This window comes from Cladophialophora bantiana (genome assembly GCF_000835475.1).
Source record: "Cladophialophora bantiana CBS 173.52 unplaced genomic scaffold supercont1.4, whole genome shotgun sequence".
Classification (NCBI taxonomy): domain Eukaryota; kingdom Fungi; phylum Ascomycota; class Eurotiomycetes; order Chaetothyriales; family Herpotrichiellaceae; genus Cladophialophora; species Cladophialophora bantiana.
In genome coordinates, this window is record NW_015971578.1 from 2067997 (window position 1) to 2084533 (window position 16537).

General features: G+C 51.8%; 7 protein-coding genes across 7 annotated transcripts; 6 read left to right on the forward strand and 1 right to left on the reverse strand.

Moving 5' to 3' along the window:
* Positions 1-492: 492 nt before the first annotated feature.
* On the reverse strand, positions 493-2389 carry Z519_03527 (uncharacterized protein; the record flags this gene model as incomplete). Its single annotated transcript, XM_016761277.1, has 5 exons — positions 493-1138; positions 1201-1668; positions 1766-1786; positions 1882-2161; positions 2221-2389. 5 exons carry the CDS (start codon positions 2387-2389, stop codon positions 493-495), a joined length of 1584 nt encoding a protein of 527 aa, XP_016623127.1.
* Positions 2390-3354: 965 nt separating this feature from the next.
* On the forward strand, positions 3355-5228 carry Z519_03528 (uncharacterized protein; the record flags this gene model as incomplete). Its single annotated transcript, XM_016761278.1, has 3 exons — positions 3355-3637; positions 3706-4368; positions 4414-5228. 3 exons carry the CDS (start codon positions 3355-3357, stop codon positions 5226-5228), a joined length of 1761 nt encoding a protein of 586 aa, XP_016623128.1.
* A 720-nt stretch (positions 5229-5948) lies between these two features.
* Positions 5949-7658, forward strand: Z519_03529 (uncharacterized protein; the record flags this gene model as incomplete). Its single annotated transcript, XM_016761279.1, has 2 exons — positions 5949-6048; positions 6112-7658. The coding sequence occupies 2 exons, from the start codon at positions 5949-5951 to the stop codon at positions 7656-7658; spliced, it is 1647 nt and encodes a 548-aa protein (XP_016623129.1).
* Positions 7659-7896: 238 nt separating this feature from the next.
* Positions 7897-9624, forward strand: Z519_03530 (elongator complex protein 3; the record flags this gene model as incomplete). Its single annotated transcript, XM_016761280.1, has 1 exon — positions 7897-9624. One exon carries the CDS (start codon positions 7897-7899, stop codon positions 9622-9624), a length of 1728 nt encoding a protein of 575 aa, XP_016623130.1.
* Positions 9625-10477: 853 nt separating this feature from the next.
* Z519_03531 (uncharacterized protein) lies at positions 10478-12250 on the forward strand (the record flags this gene model as incomplete). The annotated part of the gene is made up of 1 exon (XM_016761281.1): positions 10478-12250. One exon carries the CDS (start codon positions 10478-10480, stop codon positions 12248-12250), a length of 1773 nt encoding a protein of 590 aa, XP_016623131.1.
* A 534-nt stretch (positions 12251-12784) lies between these two features.
* Z519_03532 (uncharacterized protein) lies at positions 12785-13967 on the forward strand (the record flags this gene model as incomplete). The annotated part of the gene is made up of 2 exons (XM_016761282.1): positions 12785-13520; positions 13600-13967. The coding sequence occupies 2 exons, from the start codon at positions 12785-12787 to the stop codon at positions 13965-13967; spliced, it is 1104 nt and encodes a 367-aa protein (XP_016623132.1).
* A 469-nt stretch (positions 13968-14436) lies between these two features.
* On the forward strand, positions 14437-16361 carry Z519_03533 (uncharacterized protein; the record flags this gene model as incomplete). Its single annotated transcript, XM_016761283.1, has 2 exons — positions 14437-16190; positions 16310-16361. The coding sequence occupies 2 exons, from the start codon at positions 14437-14439 to the stop codon at positions 16359-16361; spliced, it is 1806 nt and encodes a 601-aa protein (XP_016623133.1).
* Between the last annotated feature and the right edge of the window lie 176 nt (positions 16362-16537).

Genomic DNA, 16537 nt, shown 5'->3' on the forward strand with positions numbered 1-16537 from the left:
AATTGAGTAATCAGCCTATGTCTTACAACGGTGAAAATATTCGAAACATCCCCTACTTCCGAGAAATTGAGTTACAGCTCTTCCAATGCTCTTAAAATCGCCTGTGCCTGCCATGACGCAAAGAGTCCGAGGGGTTTGGGAGCACCACCAGAGATACCCAACTGTTGGGATGCAGAAAACCAAGGCAGACTACTTTGACAGCCCACATTATCAACTGTGTTTCGATCATGTGGACCCTGGCAGCACCACCGGGCGGCTGAATGCCCAACGGATCTATCTGATCCTTGTGCTGCGGAAATTCAACTTTGATTCATCTCTCATTGACCATTCTAGAACTTCAAATCGCCGGCTCCAACGCATCATTTCTTGCAGTTGCGTTGTTGCACAAACCTCGCCAATCTCATATCGCAGTCTTTCTGAAAGGTCTGCTTTGGGCTCTCCTGCTACACCTCTTAGTCGACCGCAGCAACGACGCCCTGCAACTTTTCCCGGCTAGGGGGACACACCCGCTCTCTTGCTGTCCAAGGCGTGCTGTTTCTGCCACTTATTTGCGTACCGAACACCGAAACCGTGGTTGAACACCTCTCGAATCTCTTCCAGAGACATACCTTTGGTTTCCGCGAAGCAGAAGACTGCGAACAAGAACCCCAGAAAGCAGATGGCTGCATAGAAGCCAAACGCGCCGCTGGGACTCAAAGATTTCATCATCGATAGAAAGGTTGAGGCAATGATGATATTGGTCCCCCAGCAGGTAATGGTCATGACCATGGTCCCCATGGCACGAACCTCAAGTGGAAGACGCTCCGCACCCATCCAGGAAACAGGGGCAACGCCAGTTCCAAAGAAGCCCACGTAAAAAATGATTGTGACGAGTACCAAAATGCCAGCCCAGTTTACGTTGTTGATCTCAAGTGTAAGATCCTTGGAGTTGATTGGAATGTAGTGGAAGGCAACGGCTGCGAGCACAAGACTGAGAGACATTCCCAGGACGGTAAAGATGAGGATTCTCCGGCGGCCAAAGCGGTCGACAATGACCAGGTTGATGCAACATCCCAAAAAGTTGCAAGCCCCGACCACAATTGAGACAGCAACCGGCTTGTTGAAGCCGACAAGGGCAAACAGCGTGCCGCTGTAGTACCTGCAGGACGGTTATATGAGGTGCTCGCACTACAGGATATGGGAAGGGGCTGAAAAACTCACATCAGCGTATTGAACCCGCAAAGTTGACTAACTCCCATCACGCAGCACGCCGTCAGCATGGCACGAAAATTGGCGGGAACTATGTGCAGCTGTTTGTATGACCACCAGAGCGACTTGTGGGCCATCAGCTCAGTGGCCTGCTGCAGATCTTGCTGGATAGCTCGAATCTTGTCCTGACGCTGTTGTGTGGTCGAATTTGGATACAATCTAGCCAGCACGGCATCGGCCTGCCCAAGTTCTCCGTGCGCTACCAGCTGCCGAGTGCTTTCCGGACACCAGGGGAGGAACAAAGCCAGCGCAATGGCAGGAATTGCTCCAATGGCAACAACGTATCGCCAGCCGGAAGACTTGACCTCGGCGAACCCAGCTCCGATGCAATACGCAATGAATTGTCCGCCTGTGATGTTGCAGGTTTGCATAGTGATCATACGACCGCGATACTTCGCCGGAGCTATTTCGGAAATGTACCTGTTCGCATCTGTTAGCCCGTTCTACGGTGGAGAGATGTGCACCGGGAAGTCTTCGCCAACCAGGAAAAAATGGCTGAAAAGGATGAAGGACCTACAGAGGCACAACCATTGCCGCACTTCCTGATTTGTCGTCAGCATCAAATAATGGACGAGGAGGGACAGAAGCTTTGGAGCAGAGCTCTGTCAATACGAACACGGATCTGCGAGAGACTCACCGACGCCTAGCCCAACGATAAATCTTCCTACAGTCATTTGAGCGACGCCAAAAGCTGCGGCTTGGAGAATGGCGCCGACAACAAAGACTCCGCAGCCACAATAAATGGAGATCTTGCGGCCATAGCGGTCTGCGGTCAAACCGGCGAATATTGCGCCAATAAGCGCTCCTCCGCTGGTTATTGAGGTGATGAGTTCCTGCTCGCTCGATGATAAATCGTGCCCCAAGTCATCGCCAATTGTAACAAGAACGCTAGAAATATAGCCGGTGTCATATCCTGAAGAAAGTCAATGAACAGGAGTCTTTATCCCCCAGGACTGTGCGAATATATCCTACCGAACAAGAAGCCGCCGACGGAGACGCAGATGGCAATCAGCCAAACAACCTTGGAGGTTTGTGTGTCTTCGATCGTGTTGAGAGCTGCGATCTCCTTGTCGAGCACATCCTCTTCGTGGAGAATAGTTTGGGCGCCCTTCTCGATCATCTCCTTCTCGTGTGGGAACATGTTTTTGGACTCAAAGGAATTGAAAGGCAACAATAATTCCAAAGCCGGCACAGATCTCCAGAATCCTCTAATACTGAGACCAAAGCCGCTCGGGAAGTCGATACGTGCAAGAAAAGGCAATGACTCTGCGACATTCACTCCTTTATATCACTGTCGAACAACCACTACATCTCGCGTGGTGTTCCCCACGGGGACTCTAAACGGGGCTCGTCGTTTGGAGCATGTATTACCCACATCTCGACCCAGCATTTGTTGGCATCCGACTTCGACAATCAACATTTATGGCCCACGATTGGCGCAATATCATTGGCGGGGACATGTTCCGCCAAACCAACGGGTGAATCTACGAAGCTTGATTCGGAAGAAAGATTCCTCATACGGCAGCATACCTCACCTGATTCAAGGGTCCAGCTGCACGACCAGTGGTTGAGCCTTATCTTGTACCTGGCGAGGTGGCTGAAATGATGGCAGATGGTACGGGTGGATGGACAATTGAACCCCATATCCATCAAGACAGAATTTCCAAGACGGGTCTCAGGATACCATGGACCTCGGACAATGATGCCCACTCAAATTGTGGGTTGCCCGGTGTTAGCATATATGAATGCGACTAATACTTTGCCGGTACCGATGCTCTCAACCTTAAAGAGCTTGCCGAACCAAACTCCGCACCGGAGACTCGCCGCAATGGAACTTCAACACGAAAGAAAATCATGGTTATCGAGGGCAGCATATGCATCTTCCGCACCCTTACTAGGCTAGTTCAAGAGGTGACGGTCTGGTAGCCAAAATACGGGGTAACCTTCCAACAGCACTCGATTATTTGAAGTAAGTCTTCGCCGAAGGGGACTACTTCTGATATCGCCCTCGAAGGTGGACGAGATCGACCCCCAGCGATATGATGAGCTATGCGCTCACAAGGATGGTGGGAATCCTCTCTGATTTATGAAATTGCAGCTAACAATATGCTAGCCAACGATGCCGAGAAAAGCATAGTAAATGTGAGTAGTAGTCCGCTGCATGGCCGCTATGTCCTAACCAAAATTCGAGGTATCATTGAGCATGGTATGCGCAGGTGCGAAAACTGTGACACTGCAGGCGAACCCTGCCTGCCGCCTCCACGAAAACGAATTCGGCTGAAAGCTGTTCACTCTGTGGTCGAACAATCCCGCTCTTCTGGACAGAGTGGCCGGGAGATATCCTTTGTCTACGGTAGTGATCATGTTTGGGTCGACTTCCACACTCCCGGTGAGTTCCTTGTTGATTGTCGTCTTACCGCTTGGCATCAGTATTTGAGCTGATCTGGGTGTTCTAAGTCCAATTCGTACGTGGTAACGACCGTGACGAAGGTTCAAGTGACTCGCAGTCTTCTATTGTGATTGATGAGGATGAAGGAGCTTTTGCAAATTCCCCGAATGTGCGTCTCGACTGTGCAGATGCGGTTGCAGAATCTAGTATTGTGTCGGCCGCCGAACCCTATGCGGCAAAGAGATCGCTGTCATTTGGGAGAGACAGCGCTTCGGGGGCGTCCCATTTCGCGTCGTCTCCCACATATTTAGTTTCTCCATTACGGCAATACCGTACCCCATCAAACCAGATCCAGATACTCTCGCCATCTACAAGCACCGTTCTCTATGAATCCCAGCCTCTGTGGCCGTTAAACGACTTAGCAGAGGCTGAACTCCTTCAACATTTCATCGACAATATCGGACCTCAACTAGATGTCACGGACCATGTTTCTCATTTCACCACAACTGTTCCCCAGCGAGCAGCACATTGCCCTTTGCTATTTTACGCTATCATTGCCGCCGCTTCTATTCATCGCAGTCGTATTCAGGGTGTTCCAGACCAATTTTATGAAGAATACCAGGCTAGGTGCATCCGGATCTTGATTCGATTCTTGGATGATCCTGAGTATTCTCCAGATGAGAACTTCTTGGCGGCTATCGTCGTCTTGCGTAAGGGAGAAGAGATGTCAGGTAGGTATCTGCCTTCATCCACGCCCGTAACAGGACGTTGACTAGGAAATGCAGATGAAGATCGCATGTGCCATCTGCTCGGCTCCTCTCGGGTCATTAATTCGGTTGGAGAGGTCGCCGCAAATGGCGGATTGGGAGAATCAGCAGCGTGGATTGTCTTGAGACAAGGTATATACGTCGCATTGACAAGCAATGCCCCCTTGAATGTGGATCTTGGTTGCTATAAAAGGTCTGCGGTCTTCCTCGGTCTCACAGATCACGCTTGGGCCAACAAAATTGTCTTCATTTTCGCAGAGACTCTGGTATACTCTGCCAAAAGCAGTGAACATGCGGGAGCCGACGTCGAGGATTGGCATACCTTGCAGCACGCCGCGACCCAGTGGTATCACGACAAGCCTGACACGTTTCTGCCAGTCTTTGAAGCTTCAAGTGAAGAGAGCGCTCTAAATAAACTTGCTAGACCGGGGTGCCGCAATCCTTTCCCGACGATATCGATGCTCCAGGCTCCTCATGTCATTGGGCTCATGTACTACCACCTAACCCTCATCCTCCTCGCCCTGAGCGACCCAGTTCACAGCGCCCGTCGTAGGGGTCTTGAGAGCATACGCGTGTGGCAGAAAACGGAACAGAAGATCAGAATTGATCTCAAACGCTGCATTGGTCTGGCCATCAGCAATCCTCACGTTGTGGCAGCCAACTTTGAGGCATCACACATCCTATACGCATGCGGGCACTGTCTCAACTCTCCTGGCGAGAGAGAAGCGGCTGTCGATTTTCTCCGCGGCGTCAGGGTCAAGTTGGGCTGGGGCATTGATCATATCATCGAGCACCTAGAGAGACATTGGGCCGGGATGCAGTGAGGAAACTGTCAAATTCGCTTCAGAGGCCTTCTGTTTACCTCCAAATTTCAGGTATTTTACTAGAAAAATCAGACCTCTGTCGCATCCTCGTATGGTTGAAAAGGCCTCTCGTGTGGCATAAGCTTCTTTCCAGCAGACCCATGACGGCAAAGATGTCATGGTTGGGGACGACGAGTTCTGTTGCCAAACAAGGAAGATAGAAGGAGCCGAAGGAGTTGCTTTTGGTGAGTGTAACGGGTGCCGTGTCCCGAGAGCCTGTCTGAGGAAAGATTTCTCCGCCATTTCCCCCATTTCCATTTCCTTTCCTCATTTGGATGAGGAAAGAACTGGGCGGTCCCACTTCGCGACGTCTTCTTGTTTCCAGTCCAGAGAACTGAACGGAGCCACGACGACGAGGGTAGCGAACTGCAAAGGCATAGTGATGCTGTCCAGCCGTCCAGGTGTCCAGCTCTTCCCCTCCCTTGATCCCATTCTTGCCAGTCCAACCCACATGGAATGAGTTGGGCCTCCTTTCCGCGCGACAAATGGCATCAGCAGCCATTCAGTCGCCCTAGAGGAGGCTGCCTTGGCTCCTAGGAAGATAAATATCACATATCATACTTAGTATTGCTGATGCCGCACCACAGAGGAGCGTTGTCTTTTGTAAGAGAGTCATCATTGTTCAAGTCCTGGTTCGTTCAATTGCTTCAACTGTCCACTGCGTGTCTACGTACAGCCAGAATGTGGTCCTCTTCCCTTTCGTACGCTTTCTTTCTGGTAGCGTCCCTGTTCGTTTACTTCATTGCATGGCCTTTGGTAGGATATTTCCGCGATCCGAAAGGTATGGCGTCGGGCCTGAACTCCACTGTGTACGGTGAGAGTGGACGCTAACAATAACATGTAGGACTGCGCAAGTTCCCTAATATGTCGATATTCTCTGGAATCAGCTCCATCCCAATGATGATCCTAGCCCATACTGGTGCGAGATCGGCGTACTTGACGGAGATGCACAAAAAATATCCTGTGATCCGTGTTGCTCCCAATACCCTTTCATACGGGGACGTTAGAGCCATCAAAGATATATATGGCCACAACACACCTTGCATCAAGGATCCTTCCTATGTCCTCTTTTCGGGCAGTCATTTTCACCTTGCGGACGTGATAGACCGCACAGACCACGGCCGCAAACGCAAAGTCCTCTCATCAGCTTATGCGATCAAAAATCTCGAGCAATGGGAGCACAAAGTGGCCGACAAGATGAGTCGGATCGTCAAGCACTTTGACCAATGTTGTACCGCGCCCCTTCTGCCTGATGAGAAGGAACCGGTGCCGAAAGATGTCAATCTGGATTTTCGGGCTTGGATGAACTTCTTCACCCTTGACGCTATTTCTGATATAGGCCTCTCGGATCCGCTGGGCTTTCTCGACAAAGGTCATTCGCGCACAATCGCGCGTCGGACGAATGGAACGCAGTACGAGGCGGACATGCGGGACTGTCTCTATAAAATGGCTCATAAACAATCTCTTCTTATCTGGCCATATGCTTGGTACCCGTTTCTCAACAAAATTGCCGACATCATCCCATTCTATGGTCGAATGGGAAAGCTACACCGACAATGGGAAGGGATCCCGCTGGAACTCGCATCTCGTCGTCTAGAGCGTTATCAACGCGGTGACAAGCTTGACGACTTCTTCCAAGCACTTATGGAAGATAAGAGCTCCGTTCCAAACAATCTCGAATGGGGCGAGATAGTGGCGGAGGTAAGCATCATGTTGAATGCGGGGTCCGTAACAACAGCCATCGCGATAGCGAACGCGATGTTCCAACTGCTCAAGAACCCAGAATGCCTGCGCAAAGTTAGAAGCGAGATTGATGCCGCCCTAGATGCCGAAGAGGATGAAGACTGCAAGTCTACGAGTGGCTACTACGAAGATGGAGTTATTGCTTATGACCGTCTCAAACATCTCCCCTACCTCCGTGCCTGTCTTGACGAATCTCTTCGCCTTTTCCCTCCAACAGTTCACGGACTGCTGCGACTTACGCCTCCAGAGGGCATGAGGATTGCTGATGATTTCATTGCAGGCGGAGTATCGGTGATGATGTCCGCATTGACGGCGCACCGTGATCCGACCATCTTTCCCAGCCCAGATAAATATATTCCCGATCGATGGCTGGGGGAATCTGGCAAATCGCTGCAGCCATATTTCCTGGCATTCAGCGCAGGTGCAAGAGGTTGCATTGGGCGCAACATCAGCTATCTGGAGCAGACGGTGGCGATGGGGACGCTATTGAGGAGATACGACTTTGCATTGAAAAGCCCGGAATGGGAGATAGAGAGGCTGGAAACACTCAATTGGATCTTGGGCGAGATGCCAGTCAAGATTTGGAGGAGGATGCGTGAGAAGCAGCAGTCGAACAATAGACTTCCCCTTGGACTGGCCGGACCATAGTAGGTTGTCTTCCTGAAAGTAGCTTCTTGGGAGTGTCTGCGACGGCGCTTGAACCTGCTCAGCTGAAAATGGCTTTTTTGCAACCATACGGAACAATATTTTCCCGGGGGCCAAGCCTGAATTCACTTCCACGTGATATCGAATTTTTGACTTGTGATGACTTTCGCTATTAATGTTTTCAGTTTCCAGTGTCCCCGACTTGTACCCTATTTGACGGCGCTGTAGTCTGGACCCCCAGATGGCGACCGAGATGGTGGTAAGGGCCAGAGTCAAGGTCGGCAAGAATGAAAAGCTGCCTCCAGAAAATGTTCGATTCATGCAAGCATGCAATGACATCGCGCGCGCTCTTGTCCAAGAATATGAAGCCAGCCTGGATGAGACGAAACCCAAGAAAGATGTCAACCTCAACAGACTGAGAGGTGATGTCGCCAAAAAGCACAGGCTCAGCAACTTACCCCCTCTGACCGCTATTCTGGCCGCAGTTCCGCCCGAGTTCAAGAAACACCTGATGCCAAAGCTGATTGCGAAACCGGTAAGAACAGCCTCAGGTATTGCTGTGGTTGCTGTCATGTCAAAGCCACATCGATGTCCACACATCGCATGGACGGGGCATGCTTGTGTCTACTGTCCGGGCGGTCCTGACTCCGATTTCGAATACTCGACACAATCTTATACAGGATACGAGCCGACTTCCATGCGAGCTATTCGTGCGCGCTACGATCCTTTTGAGCAGGCGCGCGGAAGAGTTGATCAAATCAAGTCTCTCGGACATAGCGTGGATAAAGTCGAGTTCATCATCATGGGCGGAACATTTATGTCCTTGCCACAGGACTACCGTGATAACTTTGTCGCTCAATTACATAATGCGTTGTCGGGCTACCAGACCGAAAATGTTGACGAGGCAGTCATGGCAGGAGAGATGTCGAGTATCAAGTGCGTCGGCATCACGATCGAAACGAGGCCGGACTTTGGACAAATCGACCACCTTTCTGACATGCTGAGATATGGATGTACCCGGCTGGAGCTTGGTGTCCAGTCTTTGTATGAGGACGTGGCTCGAGATACGAACAGAGGTCATACCGTTGCTGCAGTTGTGGAAGCTTTCAAATTCTGCAAAGATGCCGGATTCAAGGTTGTTTCGCACATGATGCCCGACTTGCCCAACGTTGGCATGGAACGTGACATATTCCAATTTCAGGAATATTTTGAGAACCCAGACTTCCGGACAGATGGCCTGAAGATTTACCCGACGCTTGTGATCCGTGGCACGGGACTTTACGAACTGTGGCGGACCGGTCGCTTCAAGAACTACACCCCAAATGCACTTGTGGATCTGGTGGCGAGAATTCTTGCTTTGGTACCTCCTTGGACCAGAATTTATCGTGTTCAACGGGACATCCCCATGCCATTGGTCACGTCTGGAGTCGAAAATGGCAATCTCCGGGAGCTTGCATTGTCGCGAATGAAGGATTTCGGTACTACATGTCGAGATGTTCGAACACGGGAAGTCGGCATCAACGAGGTGAAGAACAAGATTCGCCCCTCCCAAGTGGAACTTGTGCGGAGGGACTACATGGCAAACGGTGGCTGGGAAACGTTTCTCGCTTACGAAGATCCCAAGCAAGATATACTTATTGGCCTGCTGAGGTTGCGGAAATGCTCAGATACGCACACATTCCGACCAGAACTTACTGGCCAACCGACAAGCATCGTCCGCGAGCTTCATGTGTACGGTTTAGCAGTTCCGATCCACGGTCGCGAAAAGAGCAGATTCCAACACCAAGGCTATGGAACGCTGTTGATGAAAGAAGCCGAGAAAATCGCTCGGGATGAGCATGGCAGCGAGAAACTGAGCGTCATCAGCGGCGTTGGTGTGAGAAGCTACTACGAACGCCTTGGATATTCACTCGATGGCCCATACATGAGCAAGATGCTCGGTTTCGACGACGACGAACCTGAAGACTGAGCGGCCAACAACATTTGTTCGCTACTACGAAATTCCACAACCCAGTCCGCTGGCAATCCTGCTTCACATTTGCAGGCCGTCCAGCTGTGTCTGTCTGAGGGATTTTCGGCGGAGACCCGAGCTAGCCATTCTCAACGCACATGATGACAATACACGGGTCATCCTTGTGGCTGTCACTCGACACTTCTGCGTTCTTTTCAGGTCGTTAGGCGGCTCTGCTCGCCCTCGAGATCTGGAACTGATACTACGCAGTATGTTGAAGGCCATATAGCTCTATCAACAAGCAGTCGTCCGAAGCAAGTTGAATGCGACCCATGCGCGAACAGACGGGCAACAAGGCAAACAGTGGAAGTTGTGCATCTCCGCTTCCTTTGCAACACGATGATGCTGGTTGAATGACTCTATTGGGAGATGCCATCTCCAGACTGATTGAAGGCAACCACAACCCCGCGGAGAGCAACAGGAGAATATCTTCACCGAGGATGGGAGGACAATTGGGATGCTACCTCGTATTGGGATGGTAGAAGAGGCAAACAAGGCTCCGCGGCCCCACCACACGCTGCACACAACAGCCTGGTGCCCGAGGAGCCCTCGCCCGATAAGCGATAAGCACAACGGGACAAATCACGTCATTCAGACTTTTTCGCATTTTCCAACTCGCAGTCTTTTGGTCTTTTCCTCCGAGCACCTCCATGACTGCCACAGAGATGGTGATGAGGTGACGCTTTTCCAGTTTCCGTGTTTCCTATATCTCTCTGTCATTCTGCATGGCCGTGGCGTCTGGGCATCATATTGTTTGACTTCCTACAAGATCGTTTATCCAATCTGTCTCTGCAGCAGGACAGGTCCAGCCATGTTTATCCCCGCTTTGCTAACAGCGCATAGCTGTGTCGGACACGTCCACCTGGTCCTTGGATCTGGGCCTCTCGCTGCCGCAAGGTGCGCAAAGTCTCTCGAGGTTGGCGCTCTCCCTGCCGTCGTGTTTTCCGAAACCGAGACCCCCCACTTCACCCTTGCCGCAGCCATTGACCAGGGCAGAGTGCGTTGGATACGGCGGGAATTTGAAGAGCAGGACCTGAAGACACTGGGAAGAGAGGAAGTAGGTGGCTATGTGGACGCGCTGTTTGTCACTCTTCCGCTCAAAGACCCTCGGACCATTCACGTATCCAACCTGTGTAAGCGCATGCGGATACCTGTCAATGTCGTGGATGCACCGAACCTTTGCACGTTCACGCTTCTGTCGACTTATTCAGATGGCCCACTTCAAATCGGAATAACCACATCAGGCAATGGCTGCAAGCTATCATCGCGCATTCGGCGGGAGATTGCGTCGACCCTACCTCCCAAATTCGGCTCTGCTATAGAGAGACTTGGAACAGTGCGAAGGCGGATATGGGCAGAGGATTTGAAGGCTCACACCTCAAATCCCGCCGAAGCGCCCGACGCCGAAGCCGAAGACGAAGAGGCTGCGGCGCAGAAACATACGTTCAACTCATTGGTCAAGGAAGACGATCGGGATCCAGCTGTTTTGCGCACGCGTCGCATGAGGTGGCTCTCGCAGATATGCGAGTACTGGCCGCTAAGTCGACTTGCAGCAATCACAGACGCAGATGTGGCAACAATACTCGAGGCATATAGGACCACTGCTCAAACGCCTGCTCCTGGCCCAGATAACACCTCCAGTCTGCTTCCGGCGCCGGTTCCCCGCAAAGGCACGATAACTTTGGCTGGATCAGGCCCAGGGCATCCTTCTCTACTGACCATCGCCACCCGAACAGCCATTGAAACAGCCCATGTCATTTTGGCTGACAAGCTTGTTCCTGCCGAAATCCTAGCCCTCATCCCTCGTAGAACTCCTGTCCATATCGCCCGAAAATTTCCTGGCAATGCGGACGCCGCGCAGGAAGAAATGCTTCAAATGGGGCTGGAGGCCATGGAGCAAGGCAAGGACGTCCTCCGGCTGAAGCAAGGTGATCCATATCTGTACGGCCGTGGGGCCGAAGAGGTGACCTTCTTCCGGGAACGAGGTTTCGACGTCAGAGTGATACCTGGCATTACCAGCGCCCTGTCAGCACCCATGTTCGCCGACGTCCCGGTAACTCATCGGGCTGTTGCTGACCAGGTCGTCATTTGCACCGGGACTGGGAGAAAAGGCGCAGCGCCCGAACCGCCGTCTTATCGGAAGAGCAAGACCGTGGTATTCTTGATGGCGTTGCATAGGTTAGAGAGCTTGGTCAAAAGTATGACACAGGACTCGGAGGCTCAGAACTACATAGCGACGAGACGGGCACTCTGGCCCTCCAGGACGCCATGCGCTGTGATCGAAAGAGCCAGCTGTCCAGATCAGAGGGTGATCCGATCGACTCTTCAGTACGTCTGTCAGGCGGTGGAAGAGGAAGGGTCCAGACCGCCCGGCTTACTTGTGGTTGGCAATTCTTGCGAAGTGCTGTACAAGGCTGACCCAGGCAAGAGATGGACCGTTGAAGAGGGCTTTAGAGGTCTAGACGCCGACGGATCAGCTGCTTCAGAGGTTGATATACTAAAAGAGGCAGAAAATATGTCGTCGAAGGAGATCAAGGAGCGGCCCAAAGCAAATGGAGAGCCGCATCCTAGGGTAACGGCTTAAAAGAATTGGGGCGTCTTTAGATTACAAGGTTCACGAATCACCCGGGAAATCTTTTGATCACTATGAAAGTTTGAATGATCTGCTAGAAAATGGTAACATCTAGATACAGGTCTTACATGGAAGATTGTGATGTCTGGTTGATTTGCCGTGATTTAGCATCTTTAGCAGTCAAGCTAAGAAAATTGGGGGTTGGTGTCTCTAAAGAGCATTGGCCGAAGCTTATCCTTTATCCCTTTTTAGTACTTCGGGACGTGGTTCGATGGTACTCATCACGTCTCCATAAGCATAAGAAAAGCTCCTTCCAGTCGTTCTTGTGACCTTTGATCGGATAAAAACATAAAGTCGTGGTTCTTGCCCGCCTCTGCCCAGTTCGAATGTCCTGGCGTGGAGTTGTCAACGACCCACTGTTGCCAAAGACCTATGCGCCGTTGGATTACAGCAGCTACGGCTCCGAAGACAAAAGAAGAAACAAAAGAGCCCCTGATTCTGCACCTATCGACGACTTGATATTTGTCTCGGTTGCGGATTGAGAACATGTCGCAGCCACAACCTGGAGTGATCCCTTATGGTTCGAGCGTTATCTACTCTGGCCCCGTCGACATAGCTCGACCCATCAATCACGATAACATCAGAGGCAAAACTATCCTCATCACGGGAGGCGCTTCAGGATTTGGTGCAGCCTGCTTTCAAGAATGGGCCTCCCACGGGGCCAACGTGATCATCGGCGACATCAACGAGAAAGCTGGCGCCGAACTGGTCGCCCGAATCCGCCAGTCCACAGGGAACCATAACCACCATTTCATTCCGCTCGACGTGACGAGTTGGCCGAGCCAAGCCGACTTCTTCAAACAAGCAGCGAGACTAAGTCCGCATGGTGGGATCGATCATGTCATGGCCAATGCCGGGATAGCGGACGCCCCGGAGCAGCTAGTGTTTGAGGACCCGCCTGATTATGCAAGGATGGATGATGGTCCTCCGCCTAAGCCAGCAATGCGAACGCTGGATATTAATCTCAACGGAGTCATGTATACCACACACCTGGCGATATCATACTTGTCCCGGAATCCCGGGAGCGAGAAATGTCAAGTTGGCAAACACTCGGGGACGCGAGACCGACACCTCATCCTTGTTGCCTCCATTGCTGGTCTGGCAGGTCTTCCAGGTCAACCTCTCTATGCAGCAGCGAAACATGGCGTTGTGGGATTGTTTCGGACACTGAGGCTCACAACGCCGCTAAAGAATGGGATTAGGGTGAACATGATCAATCCATGTAAGTCTCAATCTAGGCGCCGCTTGCCTCTTTTTTTTTTTCCTGAGCAAATATCCACAGCTGCTAATAGATGGTATAGATTTCGTCGACACGCCTATCCTCGGACCCTTAGGTGCCTTCGTCATGGCGGGAGGCGGAATGGCCACCGTTGAATCGGTGGTCGAAGCCACCTCACGTCTTGTTGCAGATCAAGGCATCATCGGCCGAGCACTCATGATAGGCTCTAAGACTTCCGAGGAGGATGCCAAGGCGATGGGTCTCGAGCGATCGATAGAAGATCAGGCAGTTTGGGATTGCTATGCGCACGACTTCGAGCAGACAGACCTGTTTACGAGAAGGATCGTTGGGATCACGAATCTGGTGACGCAGGCGAGAGGATGGGCCGGGATATGGTCGGATATTGGGAAAAATCTGTCCAGGAAACTGTGGAAGTCGATGGGATACTGAGCACGACAGAGCGCATATGGGGGGAAACATCTCCCACGGCAGCCTTGGGCAAGCCTTCAGCCTCGCAGCCTTGCGGACGGAATTGCGCACCTGACGCAATTTGACTCACCGTATTGTATTATGTCAGCTAGACCCACTCTTCGCTGCCCTTGGCTGCTTGGGGCAGCCAGAGCAACCTGAGTTTCTCCTTTCCCAGGCATTTGGAGATGGCGACGATTAATCCAAGTTGGACATCGCCAAAGGACCCCTCGTCGTGCCATAACCTCTCCCCAGCTGTTGTGCAACCCCCTGCTTCCAGACGGACCCAGTCGCTTTCCTTCAGTGTCTGTTTCGAGTATTACCGCGGGGTGTGCGACCCAACATACATCAACCGACGCAGGAGTAGCACGTCGATGTGCCAGCACTGTGCGTCTTCGGGTTGTGCATGAATTTGAAAAATCCGCAGCGGCACCCGAGCCATGCCCGAGGCATGATAAGGTCGCGGAAACTGCTCGCTCTGATCCTTCTCGTCGGGACTGCTGCATTGACTCTATATTTGCTCCAAAGCCCCAGACAGATCCAGACGCTTGAGGAGTCGACCGCCTCCCTCCTCCAAGGCCACCATGCTCATGAGGAGAACCAGCCGCTTCTACCAGCAAGCTCCCTGTTGCACCCTATTCACCAGCTAGTCGCCCAGAGTGAGAGCGACTTTCAGACTCTTCGGGCCCGCCAGTCGCGATCCCTTAGCGATGCCGTAGCCGAGTACCGCAGGCGGTACAAGCTGCCTCCTCCTCCTCATTTCGACAAATGGTACAACTTTGCGAAGAAGCGGGGCGTCGAGCTGATTGATGAGTATGACACGATATATCACCAATTGCTGCCGTTCTGGGCACTGGAGCCCGCGGTCATAAGAGAGAGGACAAGAGAAGCAATTGGATTCGACAATGCCTTGATCGCCGTCATGATCCGTAACGGCAAGGTTACGAAAATCGAAGGAGGTGGAGACATGTATCAGTGGCACAGAGATGCGACACCCATCATGTTGAGGGATTTCATTAAATACCTGCCGGATATGGATTTGGCATTCAACATCCATGACGAGCCTCGCGTGGTGATGCAACACGATGACCTCCTGCATCATGTTCAGGTCGCCCAGGACGAGAACATGCCTAAAGCCTACAACGCCCAGATGTTGAAGAATGAATGGTCACCACGCGCCGAAGACCTGGGAGAAGGGATCCGCGTCAAAGAATATAAAACCACCCGCTTCAACCGATTTGCTCATCAGCCGACATGGAGCAACTCCAGAATCTCCTGCTCTCCCGAAAGTGCCGCCCGTATCTGTCTCAACGACTCCTGTCCAGACAATATTACTGCCTACTCTGACCTGCCGCTGGGCTTCATCCGTAATACTACCGCGTTCTCCGACATCTGTAACTCTCCCAGCATGGAGAAATCATTCGGCTTCTTCGACCGCCCCAACGCATTTGACGTCACACATGATCTATTTCCAATCTTTTCGCAATCAAAGATCTCTTCTTTCCAGGACATCCTCTACCCATCGCCCTGGTATTTTATGGGCCGCGTAAAGTACCAACCTGAACGGGACATGTCTTGGGAAGAAAAGGTGCCCACGATGTATTGGCGGGGCAGCACAACAGGTGGTTTCTCCCGCGATGGGGGATGGAGGAGGCAACACCGCCAGCGCTTCCTCACAAAGATCCAGCCACTGAACACGGCCAAGGTTCTCGAATTAGACACTAACTCTTCGGCGGAGGACTCGCTATGGCGCGAGAAGACCATTTCCGCAGCCGATATGGCCCATTACTTCGACGTCAAATTCACATACATTGGACAATGTGACCCTGGCGACTGCGACGCTCAACGTGAGTACTTCGGCACAGTGGAACCTGTGGATATGTTTGACGCACTTGCGTCTCGCTTTTTACTCGATATTGATGGCAATGCCTTCTCGGGTCGCTATTACGCCTGGCTATTGAGCAAGTCCCTTGTGTACAAGCTAGCGGTGTTCCGCGAATGGCACGACGAATGGCTGAGGCCATGGGTGCATTACGTCCCACTCGGTTTGATTGGTGACGAATACGCCGAGAGCGTGAGATACTTTGATCAAGAGGAGGCCGGCAAGGTGGAAGGGAAGAGGATAGCGGAGCAGGGAAGAAGTTGGGCGCAAAATGTGCTCAGAAACGAGGATCTGGAGGTGTGGTATTTTCGGCTGCTGTTAGAGTGAGTTTCTCCTTCATTTCCTCATTCCTGGATTGATTTTTTTTTTTTTTTTTTTTCTTTCTCTTGGGGTCCGGATGGTTCTTGATCTCGAGCAATGCTGACTGACCGACAACCCACAGGTATGGCCGCTTAATCGATGACAATCGACATAATATCGGCTTTAGCCTCTGATCGATCTGGGACTGCGCGCCAAAGAAGTTAAAACAGTTGTATAGAAAATCCCTTCTGTCGGATCGCTGAAAAGGAAAGCTCGCCTGGCTTGGAATAGAATCGAAGGCGTTCCGCATATTGATTCACCCTTCTTGTATAATTTATGATTGGTGCCATCTTTGCGCATACCACAAGGT